The sequence below is a fragment of the Notolepis coatsorum genome, assembly GCF_963971535.1.
Source record: "Notolepis coatsorum genome assembly, chromosome: 18".
NCBI classification, from domain to species: domain Eukaryota; kingdom Metazoa; phylum Chordata; class Actinopteri; order Aulopiformes; family Paralepididae; genus Notolepis; species Notolepis coatsorum.
In genome coordinates this window covers 70,333,166-70,360,665 of record NC_140182.1, presented here as the reverse complement: position 1 = coordinate 70,360,665, position 27,500 = coordinate 70,333,166, and the positions used below count along the sequence as shown (strand labels likewise).

At 44.1% G+C, this 27,500-nt stretch overlaps 1 protein-coding gene across 1 annotated transcript in view; it reads left to right on the top strand.

The window, feature by feature from the left end:
* Window positions 1-27,500, top strand: part of vwf (von Willebrand factor) — a 165,356-nt gene that overhangs the window by 127,986 nt on the left and 9,870 nt on the right. Inside the window, exons 36-42 of the mRNA XM_084335399.1 lie at window positions 10,520-10,755; window positions 14,999-15,188; window positions 16,760-17,101; window positions 19,453-19,691; window positions 21,356-21,458; window positions 21,600-21,671; window positions 26,665-26,769. Of these exons, the coding sequence (XP_084191525.1) occupies window positions 10,520-10,755; window positions 14,999-15,188; window positions 16,760-17,101; window positions 19,453-19,691; window positions 21,356-21,458; window positions 21,600-21,671; window positions 26,665-26,769 (1,287 nt within the window). The remainder of the gene's footprint in view (window positions 1-10,519; window positions 10,756-14,998; window positions 15,189-16,759; window positions 17,102-19,452; window positions 19,692-21,355; window positions 21,459-21,599; window positions 21,672-26,664; window positions 26,770-27,500) is intronic.

Genomic DNA, 27,500 nt, shown 5'->3' with positions numbered 1-27,500 from the left:
AATCAGCACTCTTCAGTGTAGGGACGGGCAGCACCTGACAGGAAGAGAAGAAGAGACAGCATTAGCTCTCATGTTCACACACACACACATCACATACAAAACATAACATAACACATACTAATTATACTAAACTGATGTTCACATGGTCTTCCAAATACAGTAATAATGATAATGACCAACCCATGTACGTCACACCTCCCCCCATAAGAGCGAACCCGCAGGGTTAGCAAAACATTATCACTTATTATTAACCAACATCAGATTAGCACCAACAGAACAGAAATAAATAAAAATCACCCTCCATATAGGCCACATGCCCCTATTTTGGGCCCACACGGTCAACCACCACATCACCCAAAACACATATAACGGCCTTAGGCACACCTCCCAATACCAGATGCATCAGCCGTCGGACGTGGCTGGTGCATTCCTCATACCGAGGCCATGATGGTATACTGTAGTCAACCATACGCGAATTGCTCAATGGGGTTCGCACTCCCAACATCAACACCGTGCGTCCTGTAAGGCACATTAGAACACAACACAGCATGTGAAACAACAGTCCTGTCACATCTCAACTCCGACGAGACGCGGGCAGGACTTTTCATTAGCCTATTCACATGACACCAGCGTGTCCTTCTCCGCCGCTCGGGCGTACACAACTTATACTTAGTGGCAGACACCCTTCTCTTTACCACATAAGGTCCTGAGAACCGGGCAGTGAGCACAGTACCAGGCGTGGGCAGCACAATAAACACCTCATCCCCCGCCTCAAATTGTTGCTCCACCGCCAATTTGCAAAACTCACCACAGACAGAGTCACCCAATGCTAGACCTCGGTCTCGCTTCCGCTCCTGTGCCCTAGTGACAGCACAAATGGAAGAGACATTGGGGTGATTATCAATCAACGCATCACACAATGAGTCAGTAAACGGAGCGTTTTCAACCTCCAACACAGGGACGACTTTACCCCCAGCGATATCATTCCCCATGACGAAATCCACGCCCTTTACGGGAAAACATGGGCGAACCGCGACCGGAAAACAACCTGTGATCAGTGCAGACTGTACATGCACCTTATGCAACGGCACGCGCACACACCCCATGTCAATACCTCTCACCAATTCACTCGACTGACAGGAGTCCACATCCAATGGTAATACATCAGTCAGGATGAACGATTGAGAGGCTCCTGTATCACGGAGTATTCTCACCCGTTGGTAGTCCCCAACTTTACCCGACAGGGACACATAACCATCAAACAAAAAGGGTTCAAAAGAGCTATTCTGGTCAGGACATGACACTGTACCAATCAACCCTACCCCTTTCGGTTCCTGGGCTGACTCCCTGGTCTCCTGTCGATCCCTTAGCGCATGACAGTCCCTCATAAAATGCCCTTCTTTCTTACAATAATGACACACAAAGGTGGCCTTTTCAGACGGCGGTGAGCGTGGCCGGAATGCTCGCTCGTCGCCCAAGGCATTTCGAGACGGCGGTGAGCGAGGCCGGAATGCTCGCTCGTCACCTCCCCGATACGGCGACTCAGAAGGAGAGAACGCACCACCTCCTACATACACATTATTTCGCACAGCAATATTTTTGTGGATCAATGCGAACTCGTCTGCTAAAATTGCAGCCTCCTGGAGGGTAGAAACTTTGCGTTCCTCTAAGTACACTAAAATGCGTTCGGGCACGCATTTCTTAAATTGCTCAATGAGGACTAACTCGCTCAAAGCTTCGACACTATCCATGCTACATGCTGCACACCAACGATCAAACATAGTCCGTTGTTCACGGGAAAAATCAACATGTGTTTGAGAGGGAGCTTTACTTAGTGCCCTAAATCGTTGCCTATACGCTTCCGGCACCAGTTCATACACGTGCAAGACAGCACTTTTCACTTTCTCATATACCACGCTGTCTTCATTCGATAATGACTGGCACGCCCCCTGAGCCCTACCAGTGAGTCTGTATCGCAATAAAATCGCCCACTGGTCCTTTGGCCAACGCAAAGCCCACGCTATTTGCTCAAAAACAGAGAAATATGATTCCACCTCAGACGGGAACTAAAGAAATATGCTGCCCAATATTAAAAAGGCCCTGGGAGACTTCAGTTGAGGAGGAGGAAGAGCCACCACTCTCCAACTCCATCCTTCTTATAGTCACCTGGAGCACCCTGTCCATCTCCTCCTTTTCCCTCAGCAGCGCACTGTCCTTCTCCTCCTTTTCCCTCAGCAGCGCCCTGTCCTTCTCCTCCTTTTCCCTCAGCATCTCTCTTTCTTCCCTTCTCTCTTCCCTGTCTCTCTCTTCCTTCCTCTCTTCCTTCTCTTCCTTCCTCTCTTCTTTCCTCTCCTCCCTGACTCGCATAGCCTCTCTTTCCTCCATCTGGAGACGGGCCAAACGTCTACTTGATTTACGAGTGGGAGAAGAAACAGAGGCACGCCCTGAGTGTACAGAGTCATCACTATCATTCTCCTCCCCCTTGGAAATGCCACCTCTCCGTTTTTGTACCGCACCAGCGTTTCGATATAAACCACCAGTGTCCTCACTAGACTTGTCAGCCGCCTCGCCGTGCGCGACGTTCTCAGAGACATTTCCCTGGGCTATGGGCAAACTAAATATATTTTTATCCAACAACCCAGCCAGCACGATCGCTTTCAGCTCCTCTTTACTTTTCGAACTTTGGACAGTAATGCCATAATGTTTGGCGACACTACACAAATCTACCTTTGTGCAGACATCAATTTGATCCCTCGTAGGGTCCGCCAAAAGAACATCCAAAGTAAAAGCTGCCCCAGCCATTGCCCTTGCAGAATATGACTATGCCACAAATAACATATGTATAATTACCCTGTGCTCCCGTAGCAACCCGCGTTACCATCAAACAAATAACAGGCACCAGGAAATAGCCACTCACCTACTCCGCAATATCCGTGCGTAACACATTTAATCGCCACATTCCGTAGTATACAATTCAACCAATCTGATTTAATGCCCACATCTACCATTCATGAAAACAATAAACGTTGGTCTAACCATCTAACTAGGATCACCTGTGTCACTCTAGCATATCCCCAGCTAAACTACTCCCCTGGCGGGATGAGGCCTACACATATCTTCAGTCGCTTACCGATTTCATTGCGCGCTCTACCGGAATTACGACACGTGCCCCCCACCCACTAACCAGGTAGGTGATCCCCCTGTTACCTATGTGGCAGAAAAAAAAATTAGTTTAAGAGCATTACATACAAGAACGGTTTACACCAATCAAACTGTGTAGCACGGACAATGGAAACACAATAATATAACTTACCAAAGGGAGAAAAAAAAACCGCTATCTTACCTGACATGCTCCAATTGACAAGTTACAATGTTACATAACAAACAAGGAACCATACAATTGTGCAAACTGACGAGCCCCCATGTCATGTACAAAGGTCTAAGGACCACACAGAATAATAACTGGAGCCGGCTGCACATGAGCAAAAACAGCCTCTCTCAGTAAATGCTTTCAAAACAGTCCCGGGCAGGTAAGAAACGTACACAAGGCGCTTTTCCAAAATAGTAAATTATATTTATTGTATAGGGTAGGAATTCAAACCTCCACTGATTTATTATTCTAAGGAGGGGAAGTAATCCCACAAACATATAAACAAACAGGGAAAAAGGTAATTGGAGAACAGACAAAGTAAGGTATAATAATAAACAAGTCAAACACTAAACACACAACCACATGCCACGTGGTTGGCAGTCTGGGAACCACCCAGCAATAAGATAATTAGGGCTATTTACAAATAACCATAAGTGCCATAAGACACAATCAAGCTTACCTGGTTATACAAAGAAACACCACTCTAACCATGTAGCTCACAGTGTAGGATGAATCTAAAATGGCCAACAATATACATACCCCACACAGGGTTTGGTCCACGCAGGCAGCACATAATTAATAGTCCACACACAGTGGCAATTGGCATAAACAAGCACAATAATAATCCCACACAATAGTGGCAACCAGAGGCAACCTCACTCCACTTGGTCACTGGCAAATGACACAGTGAGGCGCCACGATGTGTGTGTGCTGTCAGGTATTTGTCCACCCGTCCCTCTTGAGGTGATTGCCATCAGCTGTCACTCATTAGGCAATCAGCACTCTTCAGTGTAGGGACGGGCAGCACCTGACAGGAAGAGAAGAAGAGACAGCATTAGCTCTCATGTTCACACACACACACATCACATACAAAACATAACATAACACATACTAATTATACTAAACTGATGTTCACATGGTCTTCCAAATACAGTAATAATGATAATGACCAACCCATGTACGTCACACCTCCCCCCATAAGAGCGAACCCGCAGGGTTAGCAAAACATTATCACTTATTATTAACCAACATCAGATTAGCACCAACAGAACAGAAATAAATAAAAATCACCCTCCATATAGGCCACATGCCCCTATTTCGGGCCCACACGGTCAACCACCACATCACCCAAAACACATATAACGGCCTTAGGCACACCTCCCAATACCAGATGCATCAGCCGTCGGACGTGGCTGGTGCATTCCTCATACCGAGGCCATGATGGTATACTGTAGTCAACCATACGCGAATTGCTCAATGGGGTTCGCACTCCCAACATCAACACCGTGCGTCCTGTAAGGCACATTAGAACACAACACAGCATGTGAAACAACAGTCCTGTCACATCTCAACTCCGACGAGACGCGGGCAGGACTTTTCATTAGCCTATTCACATGACACCAGCGTGTCCTTCTCCGCCGCTCGGGCGTACACAACTTATACTTAGTGGCAGACACCCTTCTCTTTACCACATAAGGTCCTGAGAACCGGGCAGTGAGCACAGTACCAGGCGTGGGCAGCACAATAAACACCTCATCCCCCGCCTCAAATTGTTGCTCCACCGCCAATTTGCAAAACTCACCACAGACAGAGTCACCCAATGCTAGACCTCGGTCTCGCTTCCGCTCCTGTGCCCTAGTGACAGCACAAATGGAAGAGACATTGGGGTGATTATCAATCAACGCATCACACAATGAGTCAGTAAACGGAGCGTTTTCAACCTCCAACACAGGGACGACTTTACCCCCAGCGATATCATTCCCCATGACGAAATCCACGCCCTTTACGGGAAAACATGGGCGAACCGCGACCGGAAAACAACCTGTGATCAGTGCAGACTGTACATGCACCTTATGCAACGGCACGCGCACACACCCCATGTCAATACCTCTCACCAATTCACTCGACTGACAGGAGTCCACATCCAATGGTAATACATCAGTCAGGATGAACGATTGAGAGGCTCCTGTATCACGGAGTATTCTCACCCGTTGGTAGTCCCCAACTTTACCCGACAGGGACACATAACCATCAAACAAAAAGGGTTCAAAAGAGCTATTCTGGTCAGGACATGACACTGTACCAATCAACCCTACCCCTTTCGGTTCCTGGGCTGACTCCCTGGTCTCCTGTCGATCCCTTAGCGCATGACAGTCCCTCATAAAATGCCCTTCTTTCTTACAATAATGACACACAAAGGTGGCCTTTTCAGACGGCGGTGAGCGTGGCCGGAATGCTCGCTCGTCGCCCAAGGCATTTCGAGACGGCGGTGAGCGAGGCCGGAATGCTCGCTCGTCACCTCCCCGATACGGCGACTCAGAAGGAGAGAACGCACCACCTCCTACATACACATTATTTCGCACAGCAATATTTTTGTGGATCAATGCGAACTCGTCTGCTAAAATTGCAGCCTCCTGGAGGGTAGAAACTTTGCGTTCCTCTAAGTACACTAAAATGCGTTCGGGCACGCATTTCTTAAATTGCTCAATGAGGACTAACTCGCTCAAAGCTTCGACACTATCCATGCTACATGCTGCACACCAACGATCAAACATAGTCCGTTGTTCACGGGAAAAATCAACATGTGTTTGAGAGGGAGCTTTACTTAGTGCCCTAAATCGTTGCCTATACGCTTCCGGCACCAGTTCATACACGTGCAAGACAGCACTTTTCACTTTCTCATATACCACGCTGTCTTCATTCGATAATGACTGGCACGCCCCCTGAGCCCTACCAGTGAGTCTGTATCGCAATAAAATCGCCCACTGGTCCTTTGGCCAACGCAAAGCCCACGCTATTTGCTCAAAAACAGAGAAATATGATTCCACCTCAGACGGGAACTAAAGAAATATGCTGCCCAATATTAAAAAGGCCCTGGGAGACTTCAGTTGAGGAGGAGGAAGAGCCACCACTCTCCAACTCCATCCTTCTTATAGTCACCTGGAGCACCCTGTCCATCTCCTCCTTTTCCCTCAGCAGCGCCATGTCCTTCTCCTCCTTTTCCCTCAGCAGCGCCCTGTCCTTCTCCTCCTTTTCCCTCAGCATCTCTCTTTCTTCCCTTCTCTCTTCCCTGTCTCTCTCTTCCTTCCTCTCTTCCTTCTCTTCCTTCCTCTCTTCTTTCCTCTCCTCCCTGACTCGCATAGCCTCTCTTTCCTCCATCTGGAGACGGGCCAAACGTCTACTTGATTTACGAGTGGGAGAAGAAACAGAGGCACGCCCTGAGTGTACAGAGTCATCACTATCATTCTCCTCCCCCTTGGAAATGCCACCTCTCCGTTTTTGTACCGCACCAGCGTTTCGATATAAACCACCAGTGTCCTCACTAGACTTGTCAGCCGCCTCGCCGTGCGCGACGTTCTCAGAGACATTTCCCTGGGCTATGGGCAAACTAAATATATTTTTATCCAACAACCCAGCCAGCACGATCGCTTTCAGCTCCTCTTTACTTTTCGAACTTTGGACAGTAATGCCATAATGTTTGGCGACACTACACAAATCTACCTTTGTGCAGACATCAATTTGATCCCTCGTAGGGTCCGCCAAAAAAACATCCAAAGTAAAAGCTGCCCCAGCCATTGCCCTTGCAGAATATGACTATGTCACAAATAACATATGTATAATTACCCTGTGCTCCCGTAGCAACCCGCGTTACCATCAAACAAATAACAGGCACCAGGAAATAGCCACTCACCTACTCCGCAATATCCGTGCGTAACACATTTAATCGCCACATTCCGTAGTATACAATTCAACCAATCTGATTTAATGCCCACATCTACCATTCATGAAAACAATAAACGTTGGTCTAACCATCTAACTAGGATCACCTGTGTCACTCTAGCATATCCCCAGCTAAACTACTCCCCTGGCGGGATGAGGCCTACACATATCTTCAGTCGCTTACCGATTTCATTGCGCGCTCTACCGGAATTACGACACGTGCCCCCCACCCACTAACCAGGTAGGTGATCCCCCTGTTACCTATGTGGCAGAAAAAATAATTTGTTTAAGAGCATTACATATAAGAACGGTTTACACCAATCAAACTGTGTAGCACGGACAATGGAAACACAATAATATAACTTACCAAAGGGAGAAAAAAAAAACGCTATCTTACCTGACATGCTCCAATTGACAAGTTACAATGTTACATAACAAACAAGGAACCATACAATTGTGCAAACTGACGAGCCCCCATGTCATGTACAAAGGTCTAAGGACCACACAGAATAATAACTGGAGCCGGCTGCACATGAGCAAAAACAGCCTCTCTCAGTAAATGCTTTCAAAACAGTCCCGGGCAGGTAAGAAACGTACACAAGGCGCTTTTCCAAAATAGTAAATTATATTTATTGTATAGGGTAGGAATTCAAACCTCCACTGATTTATTATTCTAAGGAGGGGAAGTAATCCCACAAACATATAAACAAACAGGGAAAAAGGTAATTGGAGAACAGACAAAGTAAGGTATAATAATAAACAAGTCAAACACTAAACACACAACCACATGCCACGTGGTTGGCAGTCTGGGAACCACCCAGCAATAAGATAATTAGGGCTATTTACAAATAACCATAAGTGCCATAAGACACAATCAAGCTTACCTGGTTATACAAAGAAACACCACTCTAACCATGTAGCTCACAGTGTAGGATGAATCTAAAATGGCCAACAATATACATACCCCACACAGGGTTTGGTCCACGCAGGCAGCACATAATTAATAGTCCACACACAGTGGCAATTGGCATAAACAAGCACAATAATAATCCCACACAATAGTGGCAACCAGAGGCAACCTCACTCCACTTGGTCACTGGCAAATGACACAGTGAGGCGCCACAATGTGTGTGTGCTGTCAGGTATTTGTCCACCCGTCCCTCTTGAGGTGATTGCCATCAGCTGTCACTCATTAGGCAATCAGCACTCTTCAGTGTAGGGATGGGCACCACCTGACAGGAAGAGAAGAAGAGACAGCATTAGCTCTCATGTTCACACACACACACATCACATACAAAACATAACATAACACATACTAATTATACTAACCTGATGTTCACATGGTCTTCCAAATACAGTAATAATGATAATGACCAACCTACGTACGTCACAGATATACATCACACATCAGTTACACATCAGATACACATCAGTTACACATCAGATACACAACAGCTACACGTCAGTTACACATCAGATACACATCAGCTACACATCAGATATACATCACACATCAGTTACACATCAGATACACATCAGATATACATCAGATACACATCAGATACACATCAGTTACACATCAGATACACACCAGATACGCACCAGATACACAGCAGATACACATCAGATACACAGCAGATACACATCAGATACACACCAGATACACATCAGATACACACCAGATACACATCCACCCTTTCTTTCACTGTGAGCGTTGGCTGTAGCCCAGTAAGTGCACATGATGACTGACAACAGCGACTGAGTAGAGCTATCTTGGCAGAGGTTCTGTGTGCAACATTAGTATGGCATAATATTATGTCTACCCCCTCCGTAGGGAGGTCAAACGTGATGGTATCAAACAGGAGCTCAATCCACAATGGTATTCAGAACAGTGTTTCGGCTCCTTCCGCTTTTGGGCGACTTCCCTCGCGAAAAGCCAAAGTCCCAGACGATACCCAAACAACCACTCAAGTTGCGGTAGAACAAACAACCGCTCGGATTGTAGCCCATCCCTGTGTGCACTGCGCACACAATGCCGTTTGTCAGTTGATGATTTGTTGAAGAAATGCCTGTCGAAATGGTGTCTGTGTTTTTCATTCAAACGGCTGCTTAAATAGGAGCCGACAACAAGGTTTTTGCATCCAGATGGCTCGACTATAACCGTGTGAAATCGGATTATTCTTTCCGTTTGGGACTTTTGAGTTTTTAAGTAAAAGGTGATGGGTGGGCCGTCACCTATTAGGAATTCAATGCAGCCAAAGTGGTGCGAGCGTTCTCTGCTATTTATAATCCTCTCGTTCTCTCTGCTATTTACAATAATCTCATTTTCTCTGCTATTTATAATCCTCTCGTTCTCTGCTATTTACAATAATCTCGTTCTCTCTGCTATTTACAATAATCTCGTTCTCTCTGCTATTTATAATCCTCTCGTTCTCTCTGCTATTTACAATAATCTTGTTCTCTGCTATTTACAATAATCTCGTTCTCTCTGCTATTTACAATAATCTCGTTCTCTCTGCTATTTATAATCCTCTCGTTCTCTCTGCTATTTACAATAATCTTGTTCTCTGCTATTTACAATAATCTCGTTCTCTCTGCTATTTATAATCCTCTCGTTCTCTCTGATATTTACAATAATCTCGTTCTCTGCTATTTATAATCCTCTCGTTCTTTCTGCTATTTACAATAATCTCGTTCTCTCTGCTATTTACAATAATCTCGTTCTTTCTGCTATTTACAATAATCTCGTTCTCTCTGCTATTTATAATCCTCTCGTTCTTTCTGCTATTTACAATAATCTCGTTCTCTCTGCTATTTACAATCCTCTCGTTCTCTCTGCTATTTACAATCCTCTCGTTCTCTCTGCTATTTATAATCCTCTCGTTCTCTCTGCTATTTACAATAATCTCGTTCTCTCTGCTATTTACAATAATCTCGTTCTCTCTGCTATTTATAAACCTCTCGTTATCTCTGCTATTTACAATCCTCTCGTTCTCTCTGCTATTTACAATCCTCTCGTTCTCTCTGCTATTTACAATCCTCTCGTTCTCTCTGCTATTTACAATCCTCTCGTTCTCTCTGCTATTTACAATCCTCTCAGAGGCTCAAAATGCTGTTTTCCCATGATTGATTATAATGGATTATAGTGGGTCAAGTAATTACAGGAAGTTACTGTAACAACATTTTTATTTCTTTATTTCGCCACTAAAAACGTTTAGATTGTTTTTATGTTGTAGACCATCTCACAGAGATGGAATATGCTATTTAAATAAATGTTGGCTCTACCACAGATAAAAAAAATATATATATATACAGTATGTTCGGTGACGTCAGAAAAACGTTTGATGGCGGCCGGCATTCGAACCCAAGGCTATTCACACTGTGACTGACCCAAACACTCACCTCTTCCTGTCCGCTCTGCGCCGATAGGTATGTGCATGGGAAGCTCCACCAATCATGTGGTGAGGTTCGACGGCATGGCTCTGAGGCTGGACGGGGAAGGGGACTGCGCCTACACACTTCTCACCGTCACCAGGGCTATGGGGTCAGAGGTCAAACTGCACAGTGGACCCTGTCAAGACTCGGCCAATCACAACCAGGTCTGCATGAAGGCCATGGAGGTGATCCACGGAGACTACAAGCTGCTGCTGAAAGATGACATGACGGTAGGTTCTCACTGTGTGTGTGTGTGTGGTCTGAAAATTGCAGGCATATAAAATAAATAGGTGAACCAACTAGTAAGATTCTGTTTCTACTGTTTAGTCTCTACTGTTTAGTCTCTACTGTTTAGTCTCTACTGTTTAGTCTCTGCTGTTTAGTCTCTACTATTTAGTCTCTGCTGTTTAGTCTCTACTGTTTAATCTCTACTGTTTAGTCTCTGCTGTTTAGTCTCTGCTGTTTAGTGTCTCTACTGTTTAGTCTCTACTGTTTAGTCTCTGCTGTTTAGTCTATACTATTTAGTCTCTGCTGTTTAGTCTCTACTGTTTAGTCTCTACTGTTAAGTCTCTACTGTTTAGTCTCTGCTGTAATAGGGCTGCCAGGCTGTGTAGTGGTGACAATGCTCTTTGCATCCTTAAATATACTTACTGCACAACTCTGTCCTCTGTTGCCTAGACCAGGGGTTCTCAACCTTTCTGCTGCCAAGGCACCCCTGTGTTCAATAAAATATTCCAGGGCACCCCTACATACGATAAAGACTTTTCCGGTCCTGTCTTTTTTGCTACAATGATGACAAAAGTGCTTGCTTTCAAAATAATGTTTATTTAAGAAACCGGGAAACACATTTGTGTTATATGCAGGCTATATAATGCATTATTAACAGGTGTTTCAGGTCTAAATGGCTTTGTACGGTTGACATTACACTGCTTGTAGTAGTAAATCAAATAGCATATTTCTTTAAATAAAATTACAGAAGATTATTACTAAAGTGCTATCTGTTGCAGCTGCACACTTTTCCATAAAAATAGCATATTTGGATAAGTTTGACCATTTCTCAAAAACAGAAAATCATGTATTTTTTTTTAAATACAGAAAAGGATCACTAATTTACCATTTCTCAATAAATATAAATAAATACAGAAAATAAGCACTCGTTCACTCAGTGGACATTTCTAGCTCAATGCGAGGTCTGCTGCTGCTGGCTAATAATACGGTCAATACGTGGGGAGATCTTTGACAAGGCAACACGCATGTCATCCTCAAGGCTCAACTTGGCCCTACATTTTGTTTTCAGAGCTGTCATGGATGAAAAGCCAGCTTCACACAGATATGTGGTGCTGAATGGTATCAACACCTTAACTGCTGCATCATGAGATACTTGGTACTCAGCACCACACTCTGAAACTAGCTCTCCAGGTGGTATCAGATGAGATTTCAATGAGTTCTTCCAAGAGTTTGGATGGAGATAGCCATAGCCCATGTGCTGCACACAGCAGCATCACACCTGGACAAGAGGCAGGGGAACTATGTGAGAATGCTATTCATCGACTACAGCTCGGCATTCAATACCATAGTCCCCTCCATACTCATAGCCAAGCTCAGGGACCTGGGCTTGAACTATGACCTCTGCCAGTGGGTCTTGGACTTCCTGACTGGCAGACCCCAGGTGGTGAGAGCAGGCAACTGCACCTCCTCATCCATCACCCTCAACATAGGGGCCCCCCAGGGCTGTGTTCTGAGTCCCCTCCTCTACTCCCTGTACACACACGACTGTGTGGCTCAGCGGAGTAGCAATACAATCATCAAATTTGCTGACGACACAGTGGTGGTGGGCCTGATCTCTGCCAACGACGAGAGGGCCTACCTGGAAGAGGTCAAGGTCCTGGCGGGATGGTGCCAGGAAAACAGCCTCTCCCTGAACGTCAGCAAAACAAAGGAGATGATTGTGGACTTCAGGAGGTCGGGGGTCAAGGACTACAGCCCCCTCAGCATCGACGGGGCACCGGTTGAGAGAGTCAACAGCTTTAAGTACCTCGGAGCCTACATATCCGAGGACTTGACATGGACCACACACATTGACAGTGTTGTGAAGAAGGCACGACAACGCCTCTACTTCCTCAGGCGCCTAAGGAAGTTCCAAGTCAGTCAGAAGATCCTTAAGAACTTCTACTCATGTACAATAGAGAGCATCTTGACCGGCAACATCACCTCCTGGTTTGGGAATAGCACTGCACAAGACCGAAGCAGACTACAAAGAGTGACACGTTCAGCCGAACGCACAATTGGAGGGGAGCTCCCCACCCTCCAGAACATTTACAACAAGCGTTGCAAGGGCAAGGCTAAGAGAATCATTAAAGACTCCAGTCACCCGAACAACTGCCTCTTTGAACTGCTGCGGTCAGGCAAGCGATACCGGAGTCTCAAGGCGAGCACAGAAAGACTCAGAAGAAGCTTCTATCCCCAGGCCATCAGGCTGCTAAACGAACAATGAATGAACACTACACAACAACAACCACCAAACGCACATAGCACACACATCCACACGCACACACTCACTTTAAACAAACACACTGTAGCACCCACTCCACACACTTTATAGCACACACCCACTTTAAACAAACACACTGTAGCACCCACTCCCCACACTTTATATTTATTGATGAAGGATTGCACTACAACTCGTACACCTTACTGTAAATTGTACCTAAATTGTACCTCATCCCATTTCTGCTTTGCACTAGATAGTACTGTACATTAGTACACTGCATAGTATTGTATATTATATGGTAACTCAGAACATTGTACATATGTCTATACCGAACACTGTGACCTCATTTTCTTCTTCTAAATTACATGCTATACTATGTTATTTGATACTATCTTGTCTAGCACAGTCTCTGGAGCGTAACAGTAAGAAGCATTTTGTATGAAAGTATTCTGTACTTCTGTATGACAACTATTAAAGAAACTTGAACTTGAAACTTGGAGATGTGTCAGGAAGCTTTGTCTCAATGTTGTCTGTACAAATTTTTATCCAGAGTAACTTGGTGATCCTTTTCTGTGTTTTATTAAATAATGATTTTCAGATTTTGAGAAATGGTCAAACTTATCCAAATATGGTATTTTCATGGGAAACAGTGCAGCTGCAACAGATAGCGCTTTAGTGATAATTTTCTGTAATTTTTTATTTTTTTTGTCTCAAGGCACCCCTGGCAGCTCTCTGCGGCACCCGCCTAGGGCACCCCTGTTGAGAACCGCTGGCCTAGACTCAATTCATACCTACCTACTGCTTTCACTGTCTACAACTGTAATCATAGTAATCATAATAACATTAACTACCCACCCCACCATAGTCTACCCATATACTGTATGATAGCATGTACAACAGTGCTGTATATACTGCATATATACATAATATTATTATATTATATTGTATTTATATTACCGCATATATATACATAACATACCCATATTTGTCTGCATATAACCCTCCTATATACCTACTTATACACCTGCATATAACCCGTATATAACTCTGTATAGAATGTACAATAATGCTTTATATAGTGTATATATTGTGAGGAGCCTGGTGGTGTTCAGACTTGTCAAAACAAACAAATTCAAATGTCCACACAAGTGCAATATCAATCAATAAGAATATTTATTGATTCACAGGCAGAATAATAGTACGATGGGCAAATAGAATGGTCGTAATACAGTCCGGTGGTCAAAACACAAAAACAGGCTCTCGTACAAAAAAGGGATTGTTCAATACTCAGAGTAGTCGTCCGATCCAAGGTCAGTACACCAGGCCAGTCTAGGGTCCAGTACACAATGAACACCTTCTCGCCTTCACCTCTCCTCTCACTACCTCTCACCTCGCAAAACTCTGAATACAACAATCTCTCTCTCACTACAATAACTTCAACCTCACCTCCACTCAACTCACCTCTCTCTAACCTAGTGTATTTGTAGTGTGTGTCTGGGGTGTGTGCGTGTGAGATGTGGGTGAACTAATGATGCACAGCCAGGTGTGTTCTATCAGTACTAATCAGCGACCTAATTTTTTCCACTCCTTCCGTGGCAGTAATGACTTACTACCATAGTGTCTTTATACCTGTATCACCGTACATATTATTACAAATCTGTACATACATCTGATTAGCACTATACTCAGTAGTACTAATTTATATTCTATTCTATACCCAGTTTAATCACCTGTACATTGTATATTGCTGTTGCACTTTACTGTTACTTTTGCACTCTGGTTAGATGCCAAACTTATTTTTGTTGTACTGTACTTGTGCTGTATGATGACAATACATTTGAATCTAATCGAATAGCCTACCAGGCTGTGTGGTGGTGACGATGCTCTTTTGCATCCTCAAAACCACGTTGTGTGTGTGACTGAGCATCATGCGTATGTGTGTGTGTGTTTGTCTGTGTTTGTGTTTGCGTGCTCTTGAGCAGGCGACGCTCAACAAGGAGCTGCTGACTCTGCCGTGGCGGCACAGCGGCCTGGAGGTGGTGCGTTACGGGGGGGTGATGCTACACGTGCGGTCGGAGCACGGCTACGTCCTGGCCTTCACACCCCAGAGCAACGAGTTCACCGTCACGCTGCTCAGCTCCAGCGCCGCCAGCCTCACCACCGGACTCTGTGGTACAATACATACTGTGGTTATGGTTATGGTTATGGTTATGGTTATGGTTATGGCTATGGTTATGGTTATGGTTATGGTTATGGTTACGGTTATATGGTTGTTGTCTTTCTACAAGTAGCAAGTAAGTTATAATGTCCTGAATGTCAGTGTTGTTGCTTCTGTCTCTCTCTCTATCTCTCTGTAGATAAGATGAGATAAGATAATATAAGATACGATATTCCTTTATTGATACCCTTGGGGCAAATGTGGGTGTCATACCAGCATGGGGGAGGGGAGGTACAGGTATGGGCAGGGTAATAGTAGAAAGACATAAATATAGGCAATAAAATATAAAAATATGAGAAAAATAAACAGTGTAAACAAAGGTGCGTCTGTATACCCTATCGGATATATTATATGTTACAAGACATATAGGCAATAAAGAATTTGAATCTGAATATACTATGAGTAAGAGTAAAGTAAACTGTATACACAAGGTGCAGTATATACAAGGTACCCTAACTGGCATGATATACGTCATACGTTGTAGTCCGTGCAGGTTTTGGTGGTTAAGAGTCAGTGGTCAGACATTCCTAATAGGTCTCGAGCGATACCGGAGTCTCAAGGCGAGCACAGAAAGACTCAGAAGAAGCTTCTATCCCCAGGCCATCAGGCTGCTCAACGAACAATGAACACTACACAACAACCATCAAACGCACATAGCACACACATCCACACGCACACACTCACTTTAAACAAACACACTGTAGCACCCACTCCCCACACTTTATATTTATTGATAAAGGATTTGCACTACAACTCGTACACCTTACTGTAATTTGTACCTAAATTGTACCTCATCCCATTTCTGCTTTGCACTATATCGTATAGTAGTAATATACAATGCATAGTACATTGTATATTATATGGTAACTCAGTTACGTCTATTCTGCATCGAACATTGTACATATGTCTATACTGAACATTGTGACCTCATTTTCTACTTCTAATTTACATGCTATACTATGTTATTTGATACTTATCTTGTCTAGCACAGTCTCTGGAGCGTAACAGTAAGAAGCATTTTGTACAAAAGTATTCTGTACTTCTGTATGACAACTATTAAAGAAACTTGAAACTTGAGTTCTGCAGCCATTAGTTACGACCCGATTCCAAGAAAAAACAATAGCACAGGATACAAAGAGTGAGAGGAAGTCCAAGGCCTGTGAGACAAGGCAGTCCACTGCTACAGTAGACAGGAAGGGCTGATTGATTGATTGAAAACTTTAATTAACAGATTGCAGAATGGGTACAGTACAATACAGTACAGCTCAATACACACAATTGTTAAGGGGATGCAGACCAGAGAAATACTTTCGTCTTGTTTACATCAATATTGTCACCCACTTATTGTTAGACTCTCTGTCTCTCTCTTCTCTCACTAACTTTCTCTCTCACTTTCTCTTCTTTCGCTCTCTCTCTCTCTCTCTCTCTCTCTCTCTCTCTCTCTCTCTCTCTCTCTCTCTCTCTCTCTCTCTCTCTCTCTCTCTATCTCTCTCTCTCTCTCTCTCTCTCTCTCTCTCTCTCTCAGGGGCCTGTGGGGAGGAGAAGGTCAACGACCTCGCTCTGCGTAACGGCAGCTCGACCTCCGACCAGCAGTCATTCATCTCAGACTGGACGGCGGCGGGAGACGGAGGCGTGTGTCTGCCTAGGCGCAAGGCGGTGTGTGTCTCCGGGGCGGCGCTGGGCTGCCAGGCGCTGCGGTCCGAGGTGTTCGAGCCCTGTCACCAGCACGTGCCCATCCAGCTGTTCCTCTCCAAGTGCGAGGAGCAGGTGTGCGAGGAGACGGACGTGTGCGAGCTGGTCTCCGCCTACGCACACCTCTGCAGACAGAGAGGAGTGTGCGTGGCCTGGAGGGGCCCCCACCTTTGCCGTACGTCAGTGTGTGTGTGTGTGTGTGTGTGTGTGTGTGTGTGTGTGTGTGTGTGTGTGTGTGTGTGTGTGTGTGTGTGTGTGTGTGTGTGTGTGTGTGTGTGTGTGTGTGTGTGTGTGTGTGTTAGTGGTCTGCAAGGGCCTTGAAATAAAGCCAGAGCCCTGCCCGAGCCCGTGAACTTCAGGCCCTGCCCGAAAATAAGCCCGACTGTAAATAATATTTTAAGCCCTAGCCCGCGTGAAAACCCGAAAAAAAAAATTATTATTATTATTAAAATATAATTTTTTTTGTATTTGTTTTAAATATTCGAAACACGGTTTTATATGAACGTAATAAATAAACAAAACTAAGAAGCATTTACATAGCCTGTTTCGCAATGCCGTCTCTCCCAGTGCTCGCTTATATAGACTGACTCACACATCAGCCTCGTAAAACGTATTGAAGGCTATAGAATCTTCTTTGACACACACACACACACACACACACACACACACACACACACACACACACACACACACACACACGACACACAATAGCCTACTCAGTCAAACAAACAAACAGAAAACAGAAATCAGATTTCGAGCAGAGCAACGTAATGAAAATCACAACACAACAAGTAGCGAGTCGCGACCCAGCAAATAGTAAACATCACCAGGCATGCGTTGTTCATGGGACGGGGTCCCACGGTGTGGGACCTCACTCGCTATTTGCATATCAATAGCTCCGGTCGTCAGGTGTGTTAAATACGTTCTCAGACACATTCACACCTAACCTTGTTGTGAAGACGTGTTACATTCCATTCGTAGAGGCAATTAGGCACTGTCTTTAGTCTGTGCCCAAGCGAGGGGACATTAAATGCGCATTCGCGGGAGCGCGCGCACGCGCAGGGAGCGCGCGTGCACGTGGTGCGTGTCACCCCAGATGATTTCAATAACGCACCACTGAACATCACTCACCACAACGTCAGCAACGCGTTGAACACCGTTAACAAAACCGGCTACATACATCCCAAGAACAAATTAAAACGTTCGCCAACTGGCTATATTCCAACACAACCAATCGAGTTGAACTTGCTGCAGTAATTACATCCAAATGTTTCTCTGGCGCAAAAGAGAAAGCGAATCTTAAAACGAAGGTTATCATATAACCCTAGTTATATGAAAAAAAAAAAAAAAAATAAAAAAAAAAACGCGGTGCCCGGGCCCGGCCGAGCCCGAATTATTTATTAAAAAAATAGCCCTACCCAGCCCGAACCCGCCGGGCCGGGCCGGGCCCCGTCGGGCCTGGGCAAGGTTGCAGTGCACTAGTGTGTGTGTGTGTGCGTGCGTGTAGCTCGTTTCTTGTTTGCAGTGGTGGAAAGTAACTAAGTATTTTTTACTTGAGTACGATTTTCAGCTCTTCAGAACTGTTTACTTCTTCCACCACTGGTATAAAATAGATACACAAACTACTTCTCTCAATGGTCATATACAATGTTAATCACTTCATATTCTATGACAATATTACATTATGACATATTGCCAACAAATAAATGGTTATTAACAAGCAAGATAATTGTATAGGAGAGACTGAATTAAGTGATTAAGTGAACTCAACCGTTAAAAAGCCTAAGCTACTTGATAAACACAGAACAGGCAACACAAGAGAGGTTAGTTTCACCCGATATGTCCTGTCTGGTCTGGTCTGGTCTGGTCTGGTCTGGTCTGGTCTGGTCTGGTCTGGTCTGGTCTGGTCTGGTCTGGTCTGGTCTGGTCTGGTCTGGTCTGGTCTGGTGGTCCTCCAATCTACCCTGAGTTCAGTCTCAGCTTTAAGTTTTATAAATATGCTGTTCATATTGTCCCTCCTACTGCAAGTCACTATAGTGCTAATCAGATGTATGTACAGAGGTGTAGCATTAATATGTACAGGGATACAGGTATAAAGACACTATGGTAGTAAGTCATACTGGCCAGCAGCATAACTAGTAAGAGTAGGTAATAGGTATGGGATATGTACAGATATAGATATAGTATCTAGTACAGATATGTAAAAATTATTATATGCAGGTATGTACAGACAGATGTGGATATATATATATATATACGGTAATACATATATATACGGCATATACAGCATTATTGTACATATTAACATACGTTATATGGGTTATATACAGGTGTATAAGTAGGTATATAGGAGGATTATATGCAGACAGATATGTATATATATTTGGTAAATATATCATGTATATATGCGGTATATATTATAGTAGGGTGGGTAGTTAAGATTATTATGATGACTATTTGAAGGCCATGTCTGGGCCTAAACTGGCATCAGAACCAAGAAGCATCACCCCGTTCTATTTGTTACAGCGCTGCAGTGTCCCAGTTCCAAGGAGTATGACGCGTGTCGGACTGGGTGCATCGAGGACTGTAGCAGCATCCGAACCATGCCGGGCGACTGGACGGTCGCCAGGGGCAACGAGTCCTCCTGTATGGACACGCCCACCGAGGGCTGCTTCTGTCCCGGAGGGACGGTCCTGCAGCGCGGGGAGTGCGTATCCCCGGACGAGTGCAACCAGTGTACCGACCAGCACGGACACAAATACGAGGTGAGAAGCGGAGACAAGGAGAGCGGCTGCTTGTGTGAGGAAATGTCGTCAAAACTAAAAAAGGACTTGTTTTTAGTTGGGGCGTGTGGAGGCAGGATGGTCTAGAGAGGTAAAGAGGCCGGCTAGTAACCGAAAAGTCGCCGGTTCGATCCTTGCCACTGACAGGAGAGTGTATTCCAGCTGCGAGCTGGTGACTGAAGGGTCGCTAGTATCACATCTACGGTGCCCACCATCCTGCCTTAGTGCCCTTGAACAAGGCACTGAACCGCAAAAACTGCTCCAGGGGGGCGCTGCACTGCACGCGACCCTGCACTCTGACCTCTCTGATTAAATGCATATGTGTGGGAGACTGTGTGTATGTGTAACTAGGAGGGATATGAGGACTGTGTGTATGTGTAACTAGGAGGGATATGAGGACTGTGTGTATGTGTAACTAGGAGGGATATGAGGATTGTGTGTATGTGTAACTAGCAGGGATATGAGGACTGTGTATGTGTAACTAGGAGGGATATGAGGAATGTGTGTATGTGTAACTAGCAGGGATATGAGGACTGTGTATGTGTAACTAGGAGGGATATGAGGACTGTGTATGTGTAACTAGGAGGGATATGGGGACTGTGTGTATGTGTAACTAGGAGGGATATGAGGACTGTGTTCATGTGTAACTAGGAGGGATATGAGGACTGTGTGTATGTGTAACTAGGAGGGATATGGGGACTGTGTGTATGTGTAACTAGGAGGGATATGAGGACTGTGTGTATGTGTAACTAGGAGGGATATGAGGACTGTGTGTATGTGTAACTAGGAGGGATATGAGGACTGTGTATGTGTAATAGGAGAGATATGAGGACTGTGTGTATGTGTAACTAGGAGGGATATGCGAAAAGACAAATTTCAGTTGCCTTGTGTACATTGACAATAAAGTAATCTTCTTCTAATAAAGTTACTTATTATGAGCAACTATTACAGGGAGGTTCTGATTCCACGGCAATGACCTAACTTGTACCGTGGGCAGGGCCGGATTAACGACCGGGCCGTTTGGGCCACGGCCCGAAAAATAAATAAATAAATAAAAAATAAATATTTTGGAGATCGATGTCATACTGTGACACTGAAATGAAAAAATATTTCATCAACAAAAATATTTAGTCAACAAAAATATTTCATCAACTAAAATATACAGTACGTCACACCCCGTGCCTCTCCCTGCCGTCTGCAAGTGGCTAATCTTGAGTTTCCGACCCCCCAGTAAGCTAACCATGGATAAATCCAGAAAAAGGAAAGTCTGAGGAAAATAGAGGGTTTAATTCAGCGTGGACAGATTAATTTGCTTTCACGACTAACAATGCAGGCTTACCTGTAGCCTATGCCTGATATGTGGTGCGAAATTAGCGAACAACGATTACCGTCATTTTGATTACTGTAGTTTGCCTGGTATGTAGCCTTGGTTAGTGGCTGCCCCACCAATGTTTTACATATAAAAACACCACTGTGCATGCCTGCACGTGTATGTGTGTGTGGGGGCCTCCACAAGAGTCTGGCCCAGAGGCCTCTGAATTCTTAATCTGGCCTTGACCGTGGGTGCCCTCTAGTGTGCATTTGTAGTATGATAAATAGATAAATATACACTGAGTGATAAAGATGATGTGTGTGTTTGTGTATAGTACATGCAGAGCTGGGTGCCAGAAGAGAACCCATGTCTGATCTGCATGTGTTTGGACCAACAACGCATCAACTGCACCGCCCGGCCCTGCAACGACGCCAAAGGCAGGTCCACTCTCACTCACCCTGTTGACGGTCTCACACGCCTGTGAGCTGTATTCTGAGCGCTATGTGCTGAACATGGGAAATGTTTCACTCGTTACATTGTACACCGATTTTTACATGTTATGTATGTTGTCGTTGTAGCGCCGGTGTGTGGCCCCTGTGAGATCCTGAGGGAGAAGAGGGACTCCAGGTGCTGCCCGGAGTACGAGTGTGGTATGTACCTGTAGACCTGTACCTGTACCTGTACCTGTTCCTGTTCCTGTTCCTGTACCTGTACCTGTACCTGTACCTGTACCTGTACCTGTACCTGTACCTGTACCTGTACCTGTACCTGTACCTGTTCCTGTTCCTGTTCCTGTACCTGTACCTGTTCCTGTACCTGTATACCTGTACCTGTTCCTGTACCTGTTCCTGTTCCTGTACCTGTACCTGTTCCTGTACCTGTATACCTGTACCTGTTCCTGTACCTGTTCCTGTTCCTGTACCTGTACCTGTTCCTGTACATGTACCTGTACCTGTACCTGTTCCTGTTCCTGTTCCTGTTCCTGTACCTGTTCCTGTACCTGTTCCTGTTCCTGTACCTGTACCTGTACCTGTACCTGTTCCTGTTCCTGTACCTGTACCTGTTCCTGTACATGTACCTGTACCTGTACCTGTTCCTGTTCCTGTTCCTGTACCTGTTCCTGTTCCTGTACATGTACCTGTACCTGTACCTGTTCCTGTTCCTGTACCTGTTCCTGTTCCTGTACATGTACCTGTACCTGTACCTGTTCCTGTACCTGTACCTGTACCTGTTCCTGTACATGTACCTGTACCTGTTCCTGTACATGTACCTGTTCCTGTACCTGTACCTGTACCTGTACCTGTTCCTGTACATGTACCTGTTCCTGTACCTGTACCTGTACCTGTACCTGTACCTGTACCTGTTCCTGTACCTGTTCCTGTTCCTGTACCTGTATACCTGTACCTGTACCTGTACCTGTACCTGTTCCTGTACCTGTACCTGTACCTGTACCTGTATACCTGTACCTGTACCTGTTCCTGTACCTGTTCCTGTACCTGTTCCTGTTCCTGTACCTGTACCTGTTCCTGTACCTGTACCTGTACCTGTACCTGTATACCTGTACATGTACCTGTACCTGTTCCTGTACCTGTTCCTGTACCTGTTCCTGTACCTGTACCTGTACCTGTACCTGTATACCTGTTCCTGTACCTGTTCCTGTACCTGTACCTGTTCCTGTACCTGTTCCTGTACCTGTATACCTGTACATGTACCTGTACCTGTACCTGTACCTGTACATGTACCTGTATACCTGTACATGTACCTGTACCTGTTCCTGTTCCTGTACCTGTACCTGTATACCTGTACCTATACCTGTACCTGTATACCTGTACCTGTATACCTGTACCTGTACCTGTACCTGTATACCTGTACCTATACCTGTACCTGTATACCTGTACCTGTACCTGTATACCTGTACCTGTACCTGTACCTGTATACCTGTACCTGTACCTGTATACCTGTACCTGTACATGTACCTGTATACCTGTACCTGTACATGTACCTGTATACCTGTATACCTGTACCTGTACCTGTACCTGTATACCTGTACCTGTACATGTACCTGTATACCTGTACCTGTACATGTACCTGTATACCTGTATACCTGTACCTGTACCTGTTCCTGTATACCTGTATACCTGTACCTGTATACCTGTACCTGTGCCTGTACCTGTATACCTGTAGCTGTACCTGTACCTGTACCTGTATACCTGTACCTGTACCTGTACCTGTACCTGTACCTGTACCTGTATACCTGTACATGTACCTGTATACCTGTACCTGTACCTGTATACCTGTACCTGTATACCTGTACCTGTATACCTGTACATGTACCTGTACCTGTACCTGTATACCTGTACCTGTGTACCTGTACCTGTACCTGTATACCTGTACCTGTAATAAAAAAGGTCTACATTAACACATTGGACGCCAGACCCGATGATAGTCGGGTTAACTCGGAGATGCTTGAGCGCCAATCACGAGTATAGTCAGGTTTTAATCGTTATTTCTTTTATTAGCGATATCCATTCATTTTCATCCAGCCAACCTGATGTTATCGTTGGGAATGGGTCTGAGCTCGCAAAAGGGCAAATACCGCCGCCTATCGTCTCCCGGATAGTATTGCACATCATTGGATTGGATTGGCTGGGACTGTGCATCAAAAAAAGTCTGGTCCAGGTTTTCCTTCTCGGGCATGCAGTATCGTTATACCACATTGACTGGGGACACTGAGCAGCGTGGATTATGTGTTTTGGATATATAACGTTGGATCAATAAACACGATCAATATTTGGAATTGCGATCAGGAATTTGATTATTCTTTTTGCAGGACATCAGATGTGAGGTAAGGACTCTATGTTACCAATCTTGGGTTAATCAGATGTTTCTTTCACAGCGATCACAACGTGTCTGTGTGTGTGCGTGTGCGTGCCGTTGGCGCCGACCAATGCACGGATAAGCGATTTTTCAGCCCGCTTCTGTATCGTGCATGAGGACACATATACTATCGATAATCTAGCATTTATTTGAAAACTATTCATAAATCAGCCGAAAACTTACAACGTGTTTTGTGTATTCCACTAAAGGGCTATTATCGCGTCTTTCTCTGGAATGACTAGAAATCACCAAAACTATACTCGTATTCAAAACAGTATAAAACGGAAATGTACCAATGAAAAAACAATCCGTTTTGTACATGTTGACTGCAAGCAACTCATTGATAAGCGACGAGTGTATTAGACCCATAGCCATAATTTGAGATATATTTTAAGCACTCACAAATCTCCCCGTCCTCCCATTGATTAAAGTGGTGGCCATCTATACCTATATTCGCCATATAACTCCGGCGCTGAATGTGTTAAACATAAATGACACAGGGGTCACCATTTCAAAGGGAGTTTATTTACTTGGACACAATAGCCAAACAAATGCACTAGCCATCAATATCTTATGCCAAATTATTAGGGCCTATTACACAGAAATATATCAAATAAATAACTGTATTTATCAATTAACAAGTCAGAGTCCAAATGCAGTCAATGCTCGAGTCCGAGGCCGAGTCATCAGTGCTCAAGTCCAAGTCGAGTCACAAGTCCTGAAAATCAGTAATACTTGAGTCTGAGTCCTGGACTTGAGTACTACAACACTGCCTGTACCTGTACCTGTACCTGTACCTGTACCTGTAATTGTACCTTTGTATACCTGTCATCATGTCATTTACATCACCAGATACTCCAGATGACATTCAGGAGTTTACACAGATGAGGATGGAGGCAAGATTTTATAGATATAGAATAGAATATCAACAGAATTGAATAGGATAGAAGAATATAATATAATAAAAAATAATTTGTTTTCATATAACATACACCAAGACATACCAGAACACAACAATAAACAATATAAAGAACAAACGAAAGATCAAACAAAATAAAAAATATATTATAATAACAATCAACAGATCAACAGACAATAACAACAACATTTGTGGTCACAAAACAAGAGAACAGGAAAAACAACAATCCATATATACAGTATATATATATATCCTCAGCAGATCCAGTTCGCTGGTAAATGCCTCGAATTTAGATTGATCAAAAGTGACTTCTGAACTATATAAATGGGAATAAAATTATCTAAATGTGTCATTAATCTTCTTTGAGTCTGTTCTTAACTCTCATCGCAAGTAAGTGACTGGGTCTAGCACCATGGAAGTAGTAATTCTGCCTCGTCCTGTGCATTAAGAATTCGGAGCACTGTCTAAGAATAGAGTTTATTTCTTTCTTAACAATTTTCCTATGTGTATTAGTCTGTTCATTGTATAGTTAGATTGAAGTGAAGCGCATAGATCAGCGTATAGCGTTTCCAGTTTTTCAAGCTTAGATAGTCGTGCTTTACGTAAGTTGGATGAATAGGGTGGTGTGGCTTCTGATAAATCCCTTCACTGAGTCTTATGTCTGGCAGAGAGACAGGAATAGTCCTTTAAGGTAGGGTTAACTAGGCGCCATAGGTCAGTTAGACCAGTATTGTGGGCCCAGGCTCGAAGGGCAGCGGAGGATTGCTTTTGATCGTGTGTCTCTGAGATTCCGGATCTGTCAATAGTTGAGTCCCCCACAATAAAGGCGTAGTCATGGAGTTCTAATATTATCCTAGTGATTGTCTTGTAAAATTCTGCATCAAATATGTGTGGAGCATATATCGAAATGAATGCAATTTTAATAATAATGCAAGTATTCAACCTTTGCCATCGTTATCCTTCCCGCAGAGTCAGCCCAAACATCCATCACCTTAATATCTAGATTACGTTTTGTCACCTCGCATCTTGCTGCTCATGGAGGAGGAGGATATTACATGATAAAATCGGTTCGCTAGTCTCGCCACATCAGTCTTCATGAGGTGGGTTTCATTTAGTAAAGCCAAATCTATCCTTTATAATATAATATCAACAGAATTGAATAAGATAGAAGAATATAATATAATAGAAACAGAATAGAAAACGATAGAAGAATAGAATAGAAAACCGATCATATATAATATAATATAATATAATATAATAGTATATCGATAGTATCTAAGAATATCAACAGAATAGAATAGGATAGAAGACCAGTTGAATAGAATAGAATAGAATAGAATAGAATAGAATAGAATAGAATAGAATAGCAATAGAATAGAATAGAATAGCAATAGAATATCTAGAATGCGCGTTCTGTATTTCTGAGCAAGATTTCCACCAGGAAATCAAACACTTCACTTCCTGCATTCTGGTGAACTTTTATGCACCAATTTGTGCCTTTTCTGCATCAATTCATGGTGGAAATGTCTTTATTATTTATGCAAAGGAAAAGACAACATTCAGGTACCCGTTGACACAAATAGAATGGAATATAATGCAGTGAGGCTCTCAGGCATTCTGTATTACTTTCAAATATTTCTTCTTGTGTATTGTTTCTGGGATGTCTTTCATACTAGCTATATTTTGTGAGTGACAAATGTCCCCTGCAACCCCCCCCCCCCCCCCCCCCCCTATGATTCACAGCTGAGGAGTTTAAACAGACTTCTCTATTTACGTCACACTTCCATTCAGTGTCGGTGTTGATTAACTCAGACTGTAACCGTGTAGCCTGTGCTCTGGCCCTGCAGTGTGTGATCTGGTGAGCTGTGACCCGCCTGACGTGCCTCGTTGTGAGGATGGACAGTCTGTGGTCCTGAAGAACCCTGGAGAGTGTCAGCCCAGACACGAGTGTGGTGAGTATCACATTTGAAATGTTTATTTATGTCCACATGAACAGAAGTACAAGGAAGCCTCATACAAAGGACATAAACACTGCCAGTGCAGTCAGAAAGTATGAAAGAACAGCCAGTTACAAAGTGCATGGACGGCAGAACGCTGTTACATACAGTTTGGCTGAACTACCTGTCGGACATGAATCATGGGTAAAGGAAACAATGCCTTCTCCAAATTGAGCGGCTTCCTATAATATCTGATACTGAGCAGTACCTTGCTAACTGCTTGGCCTTCCTTTTGGGGATACCGGCTATTTGTAGGCCCCTCACAACCAACTTGTGCACATGCCCTAGGCTGCCAAAGATAAAAACTAGAAGTTTACATCTGTAGCCTAGCTGTGAGATGATCTGCTGTAGCTGTTGGTATTTCAACACTTTGGTTAGAAAGGCTTCTTCTAAGCTGTAATCAAAAGTACAGCCAACCTTAAGAATGGACACCTCCCTAAGGTGTTCATTTACAACAAATACATCAGGGGTGTTAGCTGTAATAGAGAACACAGAATCATCATTGCACAGGTTAAACATGCTTGGCTTCACAGTAGTATGCTTAAACAGCGTGATGGAGGACCAAAAATAGAAGAGATATCTTTCGCTATCAAATCTACTATTCTGTCATGCCTCACACACACACACACACACACACACACACACACACACACACACACACACACACACACACACACACACACACA